Source organism: Protopterus annectens, chromosome 8.part0 (assembly GCF_019279795.1).
Source record: "Protopterus annectens isolate FY-2018-M chromosome 8.part0, PAN1.0, whole genome shotgun sequence".
In the NCBI taxonomy this organism is placed as follows: domain Eukaryota; kingdom Metazoa; phylum Chordata; order Ceratodontiformes; family Protopteridae; genus Protopterus; species Protopterus annectens.
Window position 1 is genome coordinate 1,381,152,073 of NC_056741.1, and position 19,408 is coordinate 1,381,171,480.

Here is a 19,408-nt window from a genome sequence, read left to right on the forward strand (position 1 = left end):
ATAGAAATTGTATTTCGCAGAGGCACATGTATGCAACTGACAGCGTTCATGTCCAACCAATAACTATATCAGATAATACACCAAAAAAAGAAGATAATAAACAGTAATGATGTAAAAATGAGGCAATTATGATTTTGTACACAAACAGAAATTAAAGGACTGGGTAGTGGATAACATTTGAGAGTTATGGAAGATATTAATTACTTCAAACGGGGATAGCTAGTCAATTTCATAATTTAGGATAATTGGGTCAAAAGATCACCACAACACAGATTTCACAGAGTCCATTAATAGACATTTGAACCAGTGGGATACAATGAAAATGGGGTTTAAAAACATGATGGAAATAAAAAAAGAAGCTATATGGATTTAAGGGGTTAAGACTGTTTCAAGTACTGCAGAAGAAGGGGAATCTTACAGAACAAGAGGAGATGAAACTGCAGAATAAAGGGAAATATGAGAGTACATGGATGACAAGCTGTTAAGCAACAATGTGATAACTCTACAGCATAAAAGCTTTCAGCACAATGACTTAAGGGTTGCAGCCAAACTTAGGGAGCTTAAGACAACAGAAATATCCAGAGATCCTACAAAGGTATTAGAGATACTTCTGAAAATTTAAGACAACTTGCATAAAACACAGGAACGGGAAAACCAAGACAAAGCACAAATGGAACTACTTCTGGAAGCCTTAATGAGCCCAAGAATAGAACATGATAATACTCAACAATTAATAGCCAAGTCAGGAAGATAAAATGGCAATGTATAATCAAATTAGCATAGAAGTCTTTAGGAGAAGATCATATTTCTGTGACAATCTGGAATTTAGGAAGGAAGAAAGGGGTGATAATCTGCAAGGTTTTGTTTAACAGTTTTGAAAAAGGGGAGATGCAATAGCATTTTGGATTAAAGCTGTGATAAATGCATTACCCAAAGAGGGTAAAAATTTAGATCTGGCTTCCTATACTCCCATTTCGATTTTTAACTATGATTATAAATTTACGGCCATATTAACTAAGAAAATGGCAAAGATGTTACCAAAGTTGGCAGATATGGATAAACGTTGTTTGTGGATGGGAGGTAAACATTTAACCTTAACAGAACAATGATAAATCAGAGGGAAGTACAGTATATAAAAACAAAACTACTGTGTGTGGGTTGTGATGCTGAGAAAACATTCAATAGAGTTACTGTGATTTTTATGAGTAACGTAATAGAATCGTTTGCACTCACTGACTGAATAACAAGGTCAATAAGGAGATGAAAACTAAGGTGGGAAGTTTCCTCTCTGACAAGCTCTGTTTAAGCAGAGGAATCAGGCAGGGATGTTTTCTTTCCCCATTATTACTTACTTAAGAGCCGGTGTCAAAAACAATAAGAGATTCACAAATTCAAGGATATACCTGTTATGGTTCTCAAGAAAAGTTACCTTTATTTGCAGATGATATTTTCTTTGTGACCACTATCCAATGCTTCAGTGACTTTTTCACAGTACATATAGTGTGTATGTGGACCTGGCCAAGGTCTTAAACACTATTTCTCAGGCAGGCATTATTGACAGACTTGTTAATATAACAAAAGTATTGCAGCAGTCAGGATCAAAGACTTCTCATTAAATAATACGTACTGAGGCATAAAAACAATAAAAACAGTGATAAGGATTGATCGCTTTCATCCTGTAACGACTAGGACTTCTTCAAAATCACCAAACCATTAAAAAACAGGGTCTTAAATACTGAAGCACTTAAAAACGTACAGTAATTTAAAGGTACCTTGAACATAAAAAATTGCTTTTAGTACATGTCAGAAGCACTTTTAAGACAACTACCAACTGTACAAACCAAATACTTCCTAATGGAGAAACTTGACAGAAACATATGTGGTCAAATTCCCACTGCTGTGGGAAACTTAAAAGTCAATTATCCATACCAGGAGTTATTGGGTAGTAATGCAGTCTGCCTCCACAGGCCTCATCTTCAGTCTTCACGACAACCACAACAAAGAAACTACTTCTTGGAAAATCTTTTTTCTGGAAAATACAGAATAACATAGAGGAATAAACATTATATCAGCCTGCTGCTGCAAAAAGCTTTTGCGTAATAACTAAACTGCAGAGTGCGCTATGAAATCAATATGAAGACACCTCATTGCTCATAACCCATAAGTATTTACTATGCATGAGGTTCAGGAGACCACTCAAGAGCCTAGGCCAGTGTCTCCAACTGGCCCAAAACATTGCCTGGTTAAGTAACATGCTCATAGTCACACAGCAGGCAAATGGAGGCTGGGGGGAATCAAATGTTGGGACTACACAAAGCAGGTAGTCAACAACTGACAACATTAATCCTCGGCACAAATTACCGAACAATTTTCTAAAGTCAGATCTTTAATGATGACTATTACAGGATTTGAACCTACATCTTTTGATTCAACATCAGAAATCTTTACACCTTACACAACACAGCTTCATTTCGGCCTGTTTCACTGCACAGTAAGAGTATGAGTTGAAACTTTTTGCCAGTTCTACAACTACAGAACTAACACTGCTGCTACAAGACGCAAATCAGATACATTAACCCTTAACCACTTGATTCTTCAAAAAACAAGTGAATCTGCACGTTCAATCTCTGTCAAACTGGTAAGAAAGTTGACCCTGACTACTCCCAGACTGCCTGGGTTCAATCAGCAGCACTAGCGCTGGAGAAGCAAGCCTCAGAAGAATGGAATGGAGTAAGTGGCTGATGGCAGGCTCATCCACAAGGAGGGTGTTGGCAGAGTCCTGCCACAATGGTTTCACTTACTGAAAGGTCAGGGACTGCACCACTTGCAGCTACAAAGACCAAGAAACAAGCACTGCCTAAACACTTCAACTTCAGTTTTATTAATGTGCTTTTAACAAAAAAAGTTGAAAACCAAGGCAAGAAACACAAGCAATAAATTAAAAAACTAAAAAAAAAAAAAAAAAAAAAACACACAAAACACAAATTACATACAACAGAACAGATAATTACAGTAAAACCAAGTCAAATCTAAAAACAACTGTAAAGAGTACCTTTGCCAAAAGAACTAGAAAACAGAAAAAATATGGGTAATGAATATACAACAGGCACTCTTGCTACAATCACTTGTGTGAGGAAGGGCATATTCTCAGAGTCCCCAGTCTAGTTGGCACTGCACTATGTTTTTAGTGCAATGGAGGCATTAGAAGCACTAAAAAAATCTTCTGACCCCACTGGATAACAGCAATGATCCCCAGCTTTTACCTTCATCTTCTAGCGTGCTAAGACGTATGTTTTTGGGAATACCAAATGGATGAAAAAAGGGTAGAAGCTGAATGGGATGGGGTATGTATGCTCCAAAACAAAAGTTAGGAAACTGCTGTTTGAGCTTTGAAAGGCATCTTATCATATAACTATCACATAAAACTATTGAAAGTAAGTGTGCATTTTATGAGTGCTATATTACTAACTGGTTGGGTACCCAAAAGTATCATCAAATCATGTACAAGAATGACTTAACTCATTAAGACTTTCTGGTTCAGTACATCAGTCATAACTATTATTTGCATTCATTCTGTTAATACTTAAAAGATGGTGCATAAAAGCCACCACACTCTCCAAACATGAAACTGCGGATTTCACAGTGTGAGAACTGTAGAAAGTGATGCACAACACTACACAAAGAGGAGGAATACTCTGACATATATTTGTATTCCACCAAAAACTGCTACTGTGAAGCTTAAGAAAATATTGGGAGAAACAATCCACTTTCTGCAGAGGAATATTACTTGTACATGGGGAGTAGAACTTGATTTGCAACAGTGAAGACATATCAGGGGGACCTAGAAGGAGATTATTATAAAAAAGTGTAGACTTCTGTAGAAATTTATGAAAATATTTGGCATGAAAGACATGAACTCAGTAGTAGGAACTCACAAAGAATACATATTTCCCAAGGTACAATAACTGGGCTAGATTGAACAGAAATTGTATTTCACAGGAACATGTGCATTTAATTGAAAGCTTCGATACACACATAATAACCATTTCAGATCACACACCAATAATAACAAAGATAAAAATGCACAGTAGTAAAGTAAAAATGAGACACTGGCACTTTCCCACCTACCTGTTAAAAAGAGAGGAATTTAAGGTATGGTTAGTGGAAATTATTCAAGTTATTACAGAAGATAGACATTTCTTTGGAAGGGATAGCTATTGAGTTGTATAAAATGAAAATGGAGTTTAAAAATAGGTTAAAAATGAGAGATATACAATTAACAAATAACAGGAATTACACAGGGGGCTGACAAAGATTAAAGTGTTAACAGAATAAAGGGAATCTCACAGAACAAGAGAAGGAACAAATGTAGAATGCTGAAGAGACGATATGAGAATATTCAAATAATGTGCAGGAGTTTAGAGAGACAGGACTGGAGCAACTATTTTTTGATCACTCCAGAGCACAAAAACATTTAGCACAGTGACTTGGGCAATAGAAAGTAGAAAGGGCCGTCAACAAACTTAGAAAGCTTATGGCAAGAAAAACAACAAGAGATCCTATAATGGTATTAAGGGATATTTTGAAAATTTTATAAAAGTTTATGAAAATTTGTATAAAGCAGACAACTATGGAAACCAAAAAAAAGAGCATAAGAAGAAATATTTATGTAAGACTTAAATAATTGTAAATACATTTGTTCAGTTATTGTTCTATTACTGTTCACAACACCTTTTCATTATTAGTGTTATGTTTACTGCAATTTTTAATCAAAAAATAAATAAAAGATTTTTCACAAAAAAAAAGTAATATATTTATGGAAGACTTAATTATGCCAAGATAAGAGGAAGATGAGTTTCATAAACTAATAGTTAAGACAGCAGCAGATGAGATAAAAATGGTGATGTATCATCAATCTGCAGGGAAGTCTCCAGGAATAGAGGTATCCCAGTGGAAGTTAGGAGGGAAGAAAGTAATAAAGATCTGGAAGATTTATAGGTTCATAGGTTTATACTAGGCTATCTGCCCTAAGGCATTTATAAGCCTAGCCCAAATTTTTGTGGCTTACGCCACCCCTTATATGAAAAAATACTGTGCCCATTAGTTTGTTGTGCCTCTGTCCAGCAGTGACACAGAGATGATTCCCGGGGTAAACCTACGATCTCCCATCCACAGGTCTAGATTTCTCTTGAACAGAGTCAGCGAGGTGCTCTGCCTCACATGGACCGGGATTTTATTCCACAGCATAGGGAGTCTCTGAGTGATAAATCTATCCCTCCAGCACGCCCTATTTATATCCGTGCTAAGGTTTAAGTCGCTTGCTCTAGTGGTTTTGGTGGATTTGGATTTTTTGAGGTGGAGCATGTCCATTAATTCCGGGTTGGACATGGCCTTGTATGTCAGGCACATGTCACCTCTGAGCAGACGGTATGCGACTGAATAGAGCTGGAGTTTCTTCAATCTGGCAGCATATGACAGATTTTGGAGTCCCTTTATCCTTTTGGTGAGGAACTTTTGGGGTCTCTCCAATTGCTGCAGATGTCGGGTGAGATACATCCCGAATGGGGTATTTTGTTTAACAGGAGGTGAAGCACCAGCATCTTGGAAGAAAGCTGTAGTGGCAGTATTACCCAAAAGACCAAAGACCAAAGACCCATCAGATCCAGCCTCATACAGACCCATTTCAATTTTAAACCATGATTATAACGTGTTTATGTCTATAATGGCAAAGGTTTTGCCAAAATTAACACACATATATTTACATAGATAAAGATCAATGTGGTTTTGTAGAGAGGTGGCAAACATTTGATGACATTAATAGAACAATCCAGAGGGAAGCAGAAGGTAAGAAAAAGTACAGTTGTGTACACTTACCAAAAATGTAGATGTTCGAGTGCATTCACTGTTGCAGTCATTACATTTGGGGTAATCTGCTGGCAGGTTGCCCTCAGTCAGCCTGATTAACAAAGTCTTGGGTCCAGCATCAGTTGCTGTCCCTTCTTCCATGACGTCAGGTCGTCCGATGTATAAAACATGCAGCAGACATCATTACATCAGTTTGTCTTGCCCCAGATGTCAGGTGCCTCCCAAATGGGGAGCAATATATATATATATATATATATATATATATATATATATATATATATATATATATATAAAATTAAAAACAGAAAAAATATACCTCCAAACAAAAGCAAATACACCAAACAGGCTTTTAAGCATAGTAAAAGAAAGTAGAGGTATAGTAAGAGAAAAACAGGGGGCTGGAGGGAGGGTAACCAGGACAGCAACAGTAAATACACTCGAACATCTACATTTATGGTAAGTGTACACAACTGTACTATGTTCTTTGTGTTTCACTGTTGCAGTCATTACATTTGGGTAGATTCCTAAAGCTATGGTTGGGAGGATGGATTTATACAGCATTAGGACCAGCTATAAGGCCCTGCAGGACAGCAGTGGCAAAGCCAGCTCTGGATTTAGAGAAGAAAGGTAAATGGTAATGTTTGGTGAATGTATGAACTGAGCTCCAGGTAGCAGCTTTGAGAATATTTCTGGTAGGAACACCTCTGAGAAAAGCTGTAGAAGTAGATGCAGCCCTGGTGGAATGAGATCTGATCTCCTGGGAGATAGTTTTACCATGGTGCATATAGCAGAAATTAATACAATGGCTTATACATTTGGAAATAGTCTGCTTTGAAATAGCCTTTCCCTCTGCCCCTGCAGCTAATGCCACCAGTAGTTCCGATTTTCTTAAGAGATTTTGTGCTGTTTAAGTAAAATCTAAGTTGTCTGTGTACATCCAATGAATGCTGAATCCACTCCCCCTTGTTCTGTAGATTGGGAAAGAAAGTTGGCAAATGAATGGTCTGATTAAGAGCTACACTGGATACCACCTTACGCATGAAGGATGGATTGGTCCTGAGAGACACCATGTCTGCATGAAAAATAATAAAAGGCTCCACTGCCATAAGAGCCTGTAATTCAGAAATCCTTCTAGCTGAAGTGATTGCTAAAAGGAAAGCTGTTTTCCAGGAGAGAAATTTTAAGTCTGCAGTTGCGGCTGGCTCGAAAGGAGGGAGAGTGAGGTTTTTCAATACAAAACTGAGGTCCCAGGCAGGGGTTGGGGCTCTCCTGGGTGATCTTAAGTTTTTGGCCCCTCTGAGATGCTGCTTTAGTATAGGATAAGAGAAGAGGGGAGGTTCTGTGTTGTAATAAGCTGAAATGGCTGAGGCATGGAATTTTATGGAAGAAAAGGACAGGCCCTTCTGAAGCATCTCAGTTAAGTATTGGAAAATCTGAGGAATATTGGGCACTGGTGTGCTTATTCCTTGTGACTGATTCCAGGCACATAATCTTTTCCATTTGTCAGCATAAGATTTTCTTGTACTAGGCCTTCTCGCCTCCAAAATGACATCCATCACAGGTTTGCTGAGGGATGCTAAGGGTGAATTTAGGTGATTAGCCACGCTGCAAGATTCAGAGTTTGGAGATGAGTCTGCAGAATTTGGTTGTTCTGCTGAGACGGTAAGTAAAGTGTCTGAGCAGGTGCCATGGTGGAAGGTGTGACACATTGCGCAGGAGTGGTTACCAGTGTTGGCGAAGCCAGTCTGGAGCAATCAATCATTTTTGGTTCGTCCTGTTTGACTTTTAGTAGAACTTTGGAGAGCAGAGGGGGAAAAGCATAGACTGATAAGTTTTTCCAGCTGAATGATAGAGCATCTACTTTCCAAGCTTTTTTGTGATGAGTTCTTGTGCAAAATTTGTCCAACTGATAGTTCTGGGGTCAAGCAAAAAGATCTAAGTCTGGACTTCCCCATTTGCATGTCAACATGTTGAAAATCCGTGGTTCCAGTTTCCATTTGTGTGGGTCCATGAGATTTCTGCTTATTTGTATGCCAGAGTATTCAGCTTTCCTGGCAGGAACTGAGCTTGTAGTTGTATTTGGTAGGTCAAGGCCGTGTTCCACAATGCCATGGCTAGTCTGCAAAGGGGGTAGAGGAGTGTGTACCCCCCCTGCTTGTTTATGTACCACATAACTGTGGTGTTGTCTGCCTTTATCATGTATTGTCCAGGATGAAGGTAGTCCTTGAAGGCTGTCAAGCTAGCATCTCTTTCTGATTGATATGAAGGTGCACTGGATTTGGGCTCCATTTGCCATGAATGCACTTCCCTGCCAGATGAGCCCCTCCAAGAATAGTCTGATGCGTCTGTAGTTAGGGTCTGGGCGGCAGGGGGTGGAGTGAATGGCAGTCCCTTGTTTTGGTGGCAGGCCTCTGCCCACCATAGGAATTCTAGTTGCAGGCAAGGTATGATAGGAATCATTGTTTCTAGGCTGTGACAATGTTGACTCGATAAACTTTTTAAGTACCACTGAAGTTTCCTCATATGCAGTCTTGCATATGGAATTAGAAGAATACAGGAGGCCATGAACCCCAAGGCTTGCAGAATTTGTCTTGCAGATAGCAGGGTTTTTGTGGCTACCTGTTTGAAGTAAGTTACCAAATGAATTTGCTTTTCTGGCGTAAGGTAAGCCATCTGGGCAGTTGTATTCAAGCTTGCACCCAGGAATGTAATTTTTTGAGAGGGTACCAGTTGTGATTTCTTTTCATGTATGGTGTACCCTAGACAAGTTAGAACCCTTTTTACAAACGTCAGATGCTTTAGAAGAATGTCCTTGTTTTCTGCCTGAATTAGACAATCGCCCAGGTATAGATATATTTGAATATTTCTTTTTCTGCAAAATGCAATTACTGGAGCCAGGCACATTGTGAAGACCCTGGGCGCAGTAGACAAGCCCAAGGGCCGTGCAGAGAAGTGGTAATGCAAGTAGCCTGCTTTGAAGCGAAAGTATCTTCTGCAAGATTCCCTGATTGGGATATGCAGGTAAGCCTCTTAAGTCTAGAGTTACCAACCAGGCATCTTTGCCTAGCATAGGAAGTAACTGTTAAATAGTCAGCATCTTGAATTTTGAAATGTCCAGAAATGTGTTTAGAGTAGATAAGTCCAGAATTGGACGCCATGATTTGTCTTTTCTGGGTACCAGGTAAAGTCTTGAACGGAAACCTTGTCCCTTTTCCTCTTCTGGTACTGGTTGAATAGCCCCCATGTTCATGAGGGACAATACGTGCTTCTGGGCCTCTGCCCACTGATTTGGGGGCAGGTCTGGCCATCCATTTGGCATTGGCAACGTGTGGAAATTAAATCTGTATCCCTGGAATACTATATTTAAAACCCATTTGTCCTGGGTTATAAGTTGCCAGTTTCTTGCATGAAGTGCCAGTTTTCCCCCCAAAGGGGCGGCTAAAAGGTAAGTGCTTGGTAAGTGTAGAGGGAAGTCACTGAGACTGTTTACCATAGGGAGGTGCCTTGTTGTTTCCAGATTTGGTGGTGGAGGCTCCTCATTGTTTTGTTCTAAATGTCCCTTGTGACTGAAACCTGAAGCCTTTGGAATGTCTGGGTTTGACTTGAGTGGCTCTCGAAGGAAAGTACAGTTTTGTACCTACCACAAATGTAGATGTTCGAGTGCTAATACAGCTGCAGTCATAACAGATGGGTTATCCTGCCATCAGGCGGGTCCTCGGTCGGCCGAATTCCAAAGTCTAGGTCTGGTGTCGGTTGTTGTCGCTTCTTCCCTGACGTCAGTGTGGCAGGGGTATTAAAGAACCAGCCGACGCCATCTTCTTCAGTTTTTCTTGCCCCAGATGTCAGGTGCCCCCAGAAGGAAGGCAAAACATAAACTTATGTAATATAGAATAATCAAAACACAGTAGTTTGCAAGCAAATACACCATAAAAGAATACCCCAATCAGGTTGCATGAGAAGGTGTTTGTCATACGGCCTGTCCCAAGGGGGGATGGAGGAGGAATTTGACTGCAGCTGTATTATCACTCGAACATCTACATTTATGGTAGGTACAAAACTGTACTATGTTCATCGTGCATACAGCTGCAGTCATAACAGATGGGTAGAATCCAAAAGCTAAAAAGGGGTGGCAGGCACTAAGTGGAACTAGGAGGAGCAAGGATGCCCTGCAAGACTGCTGTGGCAAAGCCCGCTCTAGATTTAGAGTAAAGTGGAAGGTGATAGTGTTTGGAGAAAGTGTGCACAGAACTCCAAGTGGCTGCTTCCAAAATGTCCTTGGTAGGAACCCCCCTGAGGAAAGCTGCAGAGGAAACTGTGGCCCTTGTGGAGTGGGATCTGATGCTTGACGGCACCGTTTTTCCATGAAATGATTAACAAAAGCATATGCAGTGAGCTATCCATTTTGAGATTGTCTTTTTGGAGATCGCCTTTCCTTGAGCACCTGTAGCATAGGACACAAAGAGTTGCTCGGATTTTCTGAATGGCTTTGTCCTGTCCAAATAATACCGAAGTTGTCTGTGAATGTCCAAGGAATGTAGTAGTCTTTCCCCTTTGTTTTGTGGGTTAGGGTAAAAGGTAGGTAAGTGGATAGTCTGATTCAAGGCTACACTGGATACTACCTTTGGCATAAAGGAAGGGTTGGTTCGTAAGGAAACTCTGTCCTGATGGAAAATGATGAAAGGTTGCACAGCCATGAGGGCCTGTAGTTCCAAAACCCTGCGTGCTGAGGTGATAGCCAGAAGGAAGGCTGTTTTCCATGACAAATACTGCAGTTCTGTTGAAGCAGCTGGCTCAAATGGAGGCAGGGTCAGTTTTTCCAAAATGAAGTTGAGGTCCCAAGCAGGTACTGGTGGTTTCCTTGGGGTTTTATATTCTTAGCCCCTCTGAGGAACTGTCTTAAGAGAGGATGAGAGAATAAAGGAGGATCTGTGTTGTATTGTGCAGAAATGGCTGAAGCATGGATCTTGATGGAGGAGAAGGAAAGTCCACTGTTTAACATCTCAGCTAGGTACTGTAATATTTGAGGTAAATTTATTACCCAAGGATTCTGGCCCTTTTTCTGAATCCAGGCACAAAACCGTTTCCATTTGGCGGAGTAGGCTTTTCTAGTAGAAGGTCTTCTGGCCTCCAAGATGACATCCTGCACCTCCTTGGAGAGGAGGGTCTGTTGGGAAATCAAGGGATTCTCCATGCGGCTAGATTGAGGGTTTTCAGCTGACTGTGAAGAGTTTTGAAGTTGTGCTGGGACAACAGAAGAGGCACTAGAGGCAGGATCCATGGTGGGGAATGCGTCAGGCTCTTCAGGAGTGCATACCAGTGTTGTCTTGGCCAGTCTGGAGCTTTGAGAATCATGTTTGGCCTCTCTGCTCTGGCTGTTAATAGAACTTTGGGCAGCAGAGGAAGAGGTGCAAAGGCATAGACTGTCAATGTTGTCCAATTGAAAGAAAGTGCATCCACTTTCCAGGCCTGTGGATGATAGGTCCTTGAGCAAAATTTTTTCAGTTGGTAATTTCTGTGGGTAGCAAAGAGATCTATGTCTGGCTGTCCCCATGCCTGAGTTATCTTTGCGAAAACTTGAGGATACAACTTCCATTCGTGTGGATCTGTCATATTTCTGCTTAGGCTGTCTGCCAGTGTGTTTTCCTTCCCTGGCAGGAATTGTGCTTGAAGTTGGATTTGCAATTCCAGAGCTGTGTTCCAAAGGGACATGGCTAGTCTGCACAGGGGGTATGAATGAGTTTCTCCCTGTTTGTTTATGTACCACATCACTGTGGTGTTGTCTGTCCTTATCACTAGCTGGCCTGGATGCAGTAGGTCTTTGAAGGCCATAATAGCATTTTGCACTGCTAGCATTTCCTTTTGATTGATGTGTAGGTGCTTCTCTTTTTGGGACCATTTTCCCTGAATGCACTGATCTGTCACGTGCACCCCCCAGGTGTAGTCCGAGGCGTCTGTTGTGATGATTTGATTTGCTTGAGTTATGCAGAAGGGGAGACCTATGTTTCTTTGGCATGCTTGAGCCCACCACAGAAATTCCTTTTGAAGACATGGAATGAGTGGTATAATTGTTTCCAAACTCTGGCTGTGTTGAGACAGTACAGTTTTGTACCTACCATAAATGTAGATGTCCGATAGGCATGCATCTGCAGTCCTTACAAATGGGTTGTCCTGTCGTCAGGCAGCCCTTCGGTCGGCCGGATTCCAAAGTCTGGGTCTGGCCTCGGCTGATGTCGCACTTCACACGACGTCATAGCTGCAGTTCTTCGGGTATAAAGGTATCAGCCGACGCCATTTTCCTCAGTGTTTCTTGCCCCAGATGCCAGGTGCCCTCTAGGAAGGCTAAATTTGGATAAATGCAAATGGTTCCAAACAGTAGAGAGCAAACAAAAAATAAGCATGTATGTACATATATACAAACAAATACAACATAATAGATTCCCCCAGCTAGCTACAAGATGGGCAAATACCCTAGGAGTACCACAGAGGGGAAGGAGGGTGGGTAATCCTGACTGCAGATGCATGCCTATCGGACATCTACATTTATGGTAGGTACAAAACTGTACTATGTCCTTCAAGGATGCATCTGCAGTCCTTACAAATGGGTAGAATACCATAACCAAACTGGGGGAGGAGGAGTAATAAGATTATGGTGTAGTTAAGATCCCTTGCAAAACAGCAGTGGCAAAAAGTACAGTTTTGTACCTACCATAAATGAAGATGTCCGAACTGGATAGCATCTGCAGTCATAACAACTGGGTTGTCCTGTCGTCAGGCAGCCCTTCAGTCGGCCGGATTCCAAAGTCCGGGTCCGGCTTCGGCTGATGTCGCACTTCACCCGACGTCATCTCTGTTGGTCTTCGGGTATAAAGGCATCAGCCGACGCCATTTTCCTCAGTGTTTCTTGCCCCAGATGCCAGTAGCCCTCTTGAAGGCTAAAATTTAGATAGATGCCAATGTTTCCAAAAAGATAGAGGTAAACACAAAAATAAGCATGTATGCACATATATACAAACAAATACACCATAAGACTCCCCCCCCCCCCCCACCAGCTAGCTATTAGGAGGGTAAACACCCTTGGAGTACCACAGAGGGGAAGGAGGAGGAATCTGACTGCAGATGCTATCCAGTTCGGACATCTACATTTATGGTAGGTACAAAACTGTACTATGTCCTTCATGGATGCATCTGCAGTCATAACAACTGGGTAGAATACCATAGCCAACAAGGGGAGGAGGATAAAACTAGATTATGGTGTGTTTAGGATCCCTTGCAGTACAGCAGTGGCAAACCCTGCTCGGGATCTGGAATATAGAGGCAAATTATAATGCTTGGCAAATGTATGCACGGAGGTCCAAGTAGCCGCCTCAATAATGTCTTTGGTTGCCACTCCTCGTAAGAAGGCTGTGGTAGTGGCTGTTGCCCTTGTAGAATGAGGTCTTATGTTCTGTGGAATTGGTTTTCCATGGAAGGAGTAACAGAATCGTATGCAATTTCCTATCCATTTGGAGATTGTCTGTTTGGAAATAGCTTTTCCTTCCCTTCCTGTTGCATAGGCTACAAAAGTTGGTCAGTCTTTCTGCTACTTTTGTTCTGTCCAAGTAGTAGCGTAGCTGTCTATGTACATCCAAGGTATGCAATATTCTTTCCCTCTGTTTTGTGGATTGGGAAAGAAGGTAGGTAGGTGGATTGCCTGGTTTAAAGACACTCTGGATACCACCTTAGGCATAAATGTAGGATTAGTCCTCATGGACACTCTATCTTGGTGGAAGATTAGGAAGGGTTGCACTGCCATTAAGGCCTGTAGTTCTGAAACCCTCCTTGCTGAAGTAATTGCCAGTAGGAAAGCAGTTTTCCATGACAGGTGTTGTAGGTCTGCTGTTGCTGCTGGTTCAAAGGGTGATAGTGTCAATTTTTCTAGCACAAAGTTTAAGTCCCAAGCTGGTAATGGTGGTTTCCTTGGAGGTTTTACATTCTTGATTCCTCTGAGGAACTGCCTGAGCAAAGGGTGAGAAAACACAGGTGGATCAAAACTGTATTCTGCTGAAATAGCTGATGCATGTATCTTGATGGAGGAGTAGGACAGGCCTGAATGAAGAAGTTCGCTAGGTACTCCAGAATGTTAGGCATATCTATGTTTGACACATCTTTTCCTCTTTCAGTACTCCAAATGACAAACCTTTTCCATTTTCCAGCATAGTTTCTTCTTGTTGAAGGTCTGCGTGCTTCAAGAATAATGTCTCTAACTCTTTGGGAAAGTTCTGGATTAGCTGCTGCTATGTGATGTTCCATGCAGTCAGTTGCAACGTTTTTAGGTTTGGATGTATGATGCTGTAGTTGTTCTGAGTTAACATCAAAGGCATCAGTGGTATTGGCCACATATTGTTCGAGACATGCTCCTCAGCAGTGGGTACCAGTGTTGTCTTGGCCAGTTTGGAGCTATCAGGATTATCCTTGGACGCTTCCTTGATTTTTAGTAATACCTGCGTATCAAGGAAGAGGTGGGAATGCATATGCTGTTAGGCCTTTCCAGCTGAAGGAGAGCGAATCCACTTTCCATGCTAGTGGGTGGAATGTCCTTGTGCAGAATTTTTTGAGCTGGAGATTGGAAGGTGATGCAAATAGATCTATCTGAGGCATTCCCAATTTCTTTGAGATGGTCTTGAAGATGTCCGGGTGCAGCTTCCATTCGTGGGCATCCGATGTGGTTCTGCTTAATATGTCTGCTAGAGCATTCTCCTTTCCCGGTACAAATATTGCCTGTAACTGGATGTTGTAGCTGAGTGCCAGGGTCCACAGCTCCAAAGTCATTCTGCATAGGGGGTATGAATGAGTGCCTCCCTGTTTGTTGATGTACCACATGACTGTGGTGTTGTCTGTCCTTATCATCAACTGGCCCTCTTTGAGAAATGGTCTGAACTTTTGGATTGCCAGTTTTACTGCCAGCATTTCTTTTAGGTTGATGTGCAGGTGAAGTTGATCCTGTGTCCACAATCCTTGCACGCATTTGTCCAGCATGTGGGCCCCCATCCTCGGTCTGAAGCGCCTGTTGTGATGGTCTGGCTTGCTTGACATCTGCGGAAGGGTAGCCCTGGGTTTGACTGGCATGCCTGAGCCCACCATAGGAACTCCTGTTTTAAGCATGGAATTAATGGGATTTCTGTTTCTAGGCTGTGTCTGTGTTGGGACCATAAATTCTTTAGGTACCACTGTAGTTTTCTCATATGTAGTCTGGCAAGTGGAACCAAGATTATGCATGATGCCATGAAGCCCAAGGCCTGCAGTACTTTTCTTGCTGTTAACTTGTTCAGTTTTGTTAGTGCCAAGAAGTAAAGAGGAGTTCTTTTTGTTTTCTGTAGTTAGGAATGCCATCTGTTTTACTGTGTCCAATTCCGCGCCCAAGAATGTCCTTGTTTGGGATGGTATCAGCCTTGACTTTTGTAGATTGACTGTGTATCCCAGTGCTTGCAGCAAGTAAATGACCCTTTGTAAATCTGTTGTCAGCTTGCTTTTGTTGTCCCCTTGTAGCAGGCAGTCGTCTGGGTATGGGTAAATTTGAATTGGCTGTAGTCTGCAATGGGCGATTACTGATGCCAGGCATTTTGTGAATACTCTGGGCGCAGTAGATAAGCCAAAGGGCAATGCTGAGAATTGATAGTGCTCTGATCCTGCAAGAAATCTGAGGTATCTCCTGCAGATTGGTCGAATGGGGACGTGCAGGTATGCCTCCTTGAGATCTAGAGTTACCAGCCAACACTCCTTGCCCAGCATGGGAAGAAGTTGCTGTAGGGTCAGCATTTTGAATTTTGGGACAATGATGTATGTATTTAAGGTGGACAGGTCGAGAATTGGTCTCCAACTTTTTCCTTTCTTGGAACTAAGAATAGTCTGGAGTAGAACCCTTTCCTTGCTCTGCTGTTGGCACTTTTTCCACAGCTCTCATGTTTGCTAACTGCATTATCTGTTGTAGAGCCTCTGTTTTTTGATTTGGAGGTAGATTTGGCATTCCTCTTTGACTGGTAAAGTGTGGAAGTGGAACCGTAACCTTGATCTATGGTTTGTAAAATCCACTTGTCTTTTGTTATATAGTGCCAGTTCTTTGAAAATAAGGTTAATTTTCCGCCTAGAGGAGCTGCTATTTGTTCCCTGGTAGGCGGATTTAGGGTTAAGTCACTGTGGTTGAGTTGATGTAGTGGCAGAGGTTGTGTCTGTGCCTCTGTTGTTACCTTGCCACTGTCGCCTCTGTAGGCACCTCCCTGGATTGGTTTCTGCCTCTGGAACGCCTATTCCTGCCCCTTTGAGATCTTGTGGAGTCAGGAAAGGACCAATTTTGGCAGGCCAGTTCCTGCTAAACCTTGGGGTTGAACCTGCAAGAAATCTTTAACCGTTTGAACAGATTTTGCCTTTTCTTCCATTTTCTTCATAACCTGCTGGGCAGGTGTACCAAACAAACTTGTCTTATCCATAGGAGCATCTAGCAACTTAGCTTTAACATGATCCGTAGAGCTTGCTCCTTTAGCCATGCATGCCTTCTTATCACTGTGCCAGTCATGGCTGATCTAAATGAAGCCTCCAGTGCATCATAGCCACATTTTAAGGAATGGTTAATAACCTGTTGTATGTTATTTACCATTTCTAATACATATTTCTTATCAAGAGATTCATCAGTGGTTAGTTTTTAGTTAACTGATCAAGCATAAACTCTTGGTATTGTATCATGTGAAACTGAAAATTTAAAGCTATAGGTGAGAGAGTAGGTGAAGTGTAGAAATTTTTGCCCCACCTGTCTAATGATCTTGTTTGTGTTTCTGAAGGAATAGGGTTTTTGCTATGGTCGCTGCTACTGCCTTGGGACCCTGGGATATAGTTTCGGGTCTGCAAGTGGGGCCTTGTAAAGGTGGTGATGAGTGTCTGGCACCCTGTAAAATCTGTCTGGTTTGGCAGGGGCTGGAGGTAAAGAATCTGGTGCGGAGCAGACATCATTGAAAGCATCATCCACCACAGAGAGAACAGGAGGTATAGCTAAGGGCCTGTGCTGTGGAAGGTGCAGAAAGGTCCTAAGTCTTTTCTGGAGTCTGAAAATCCTGTTGCTGCCATTGGAACTGCTCTCGCATGGCATGTAAGGTTTCCCCAAAGGAGAATTCTTCTGGTGGGGAAGCAGCTGGAATGGATTCTTCAGCATCAGTCTCTTCAAAATTGGAGAAAGGAGCCTCTGGCTGATCAGTTATGTCTGATTCATCGGCATACTCATCAGAGGACACTGGCTCAGGGGGCTCTGCCCTAGGTCTCTTCTCTGGGGGCTGAGAGGCCCTGTCTGGGTGAGATTGAGATCCTCTAATTAATGAAATTAAATCTTCTGCCAGAGTAAGCATTTGAGAACTAGAGGATGGCCTGGTTGTAGGGGGTTTAACAGGCACTGTTTTAGTAGTCTTTGCTGCTTTAGCCCTGGCGAAGGCCTTAATGGACATGGCTGCTGGAGGCCTAGCAGCACCACGTGCTGGGGTAGAGACATCCAAGGGAATGGTGTCTGATAAGTCAGTGGCAACCACCGTAGTGGATAAAATTTCTGAGGCCGTTTCAAGAGTGGTAGCAGGGGCCTCAGTTGTAGAGATAGATTCAGCTGTACTTTGATCAGTTTTCTCGGTTTCGCCGAAACCGAGACACTCATGCGTTTGCTTAACCATGGTTTCGCCAAAACCGCGGACCGCGAGTGTCGGTCTTTATCTTTGCGCTTTTGGCAGATTGGGTAGTCGGAGGATCCGACGGCATAATGTAAGCAAAATCAGAACCGAAAAACTGTTCAGCAAACTCCGACCGACGCCTAAGCGTTGCCGGTTGAAGCACAGGCCGAACAGGCTGCTACGTGGGCTGGGCCTAAACAAGGCAGACAATAAGAGTGGAAATCTTTATGAGGTATTTGTTTCCCACAGGTTAAACAATTATTAACTTTTTCTGACATCGGCTGAGGCAAGAAAGAGTCCCCAACGGGGTACTTAGCTTTAGAAGTCTTCGAGGTAGTATTCGGTAGAAGTAATCTCTGGATCCGACCGACCGGCACTTGCGAACAGCTTCTGCTTGGGCCACGGCAAGAAAGACTGAGGAAAATGGCGTCGGCTGATGCCTTTATACCCGAAGACCAACAGAGATGACGTCGGGTGAAGTGCGACATCAGCCGAAGCCGGACCCGTACTTTGGAATCCGGCCGACTGAAGGGCTGCCTGACGACAGGACAACCCAGTTGTTATGACTGCAGATGCATCCATGAAGGACATCCTGCTCGGGATCTGGAGTATAAGGGTAAATTATAATGCTTGGCAAATGTATGCACGGAGCTCCAAGTAGCAGCCTCTAAAATGTCTTTGGTAGCCACTCCTCGTAAAAAAGCTGTGGTAGTGGCTGTAGCCCTTGTGGAGTGAGGCCTGATGTTTTCTGGAGTTTTCTTCCCATGGTAGGAGTAACAAAATCTAATGCAATTTCCTATCCACTTAGAGATTGTCTGTTTTGAAATTGCTTTTCCTTCCATTCCTGTTGCATATGCTACCAGTAGCTGGTCAGTTTTTCTATTGCTCTTGGTCCTGTCCAGGTAGTAACGTAATTGTCTATGTACATCCAAGGTATGCAACAGTCTTTCTCCCCTGTTCTGTGGGTTGGGGAAGAATGTAGGCAGGTGGATAGCTTGATTTAAAGATACCCTGGAGACCACCTTTGGTATAAAAGTAGGATTAGTTCTCATGGACACTCTGTCTTGATGGAAGATCAGGAAGGGCTGTACTGCCATTAATGCCTATAATTCAGAAACCCTTCTTGCTGAAGTGATTGCAAGCAGGAAAGCAGTTTTCCATGATAAGTACTGTAATTCTGCTGTTGCTGCTGGCTCGAAAGGAGGGAGTGTCAACTTTTCTAGCACAAAGTTCAAGTCCCATGCTGGCAATGGTGGCTTCCTAGGTGGTTTTACATTTTTAATTCCTCTCAGAAACTGCCTGAGCAGAGGATGTGAGAAGACTGGAGGATCCAAGTTGTATTCTGCTGAAATAGCTGATGCATGAATCTTAATGGAAGAATAGGACAGGCCATTGTGGAAGAGCTCTGCCAAGTATTCCAGGATGTTAGCTATGTTTACAAGTGACACATTTTCTCCTTTTGCAGTACTCCAAATGAGATATCTTTTCCATTTTGCTGAATAATTTTTTCTTGTTGAGGGTCTGCGAGCCTCCATGATAATGTCTTTAACCCTTTGAGATAAATCTGGGTTATTTGGTCTGATGCAATGTTCCAGGCAGCCAGCTGCAGTGTTTTCAGGTTTGGATGCAGGGTTTTGAAGTTGTTCTGTGTTAACAGTAAGGGAACTAGGGGCAGAGGCCATATTTGTTCCCGAGACATACTCCTCAGTAATGGGTACCAATGTTGCCTTGGCCAGTCTGGAGCTATCAGGATGATCGTTGGACGGTCTTCTTTGATCTTCAATAGCACCTTGTGCATCAAAGGAAGAGGTGGGAATGCATATGCTGTCAGGTTTTTCCAACTGAAAGATAGGGAGTCCACTTTC

The 19,408-nt window shown here is 42.4% G+C and overlaps 1 protein-coding gene across 1 annotated transcript in view; it reads right to left on the reverse strand.

Annotated features, from left to right (window-relative positions):
* SIDT2 (SID1 transmembrane family member 2) overlaps positions 1-19,408 on the reverse strand; it is a 1,446,738-nt gene that overhangs the window by 885,019 nt on the left and 542,311 nt on the right. The window contains exon 11 of the mRNA XM_044080965.1: positions 1,930-2,029. Coding sequence (XP_043936900.1) covers positions 1,930-2,029 — 100 coding nt within the window. The remainder of the gene's footprint in view (positions 1-1,929; positions 2,030-19,408) is intronic.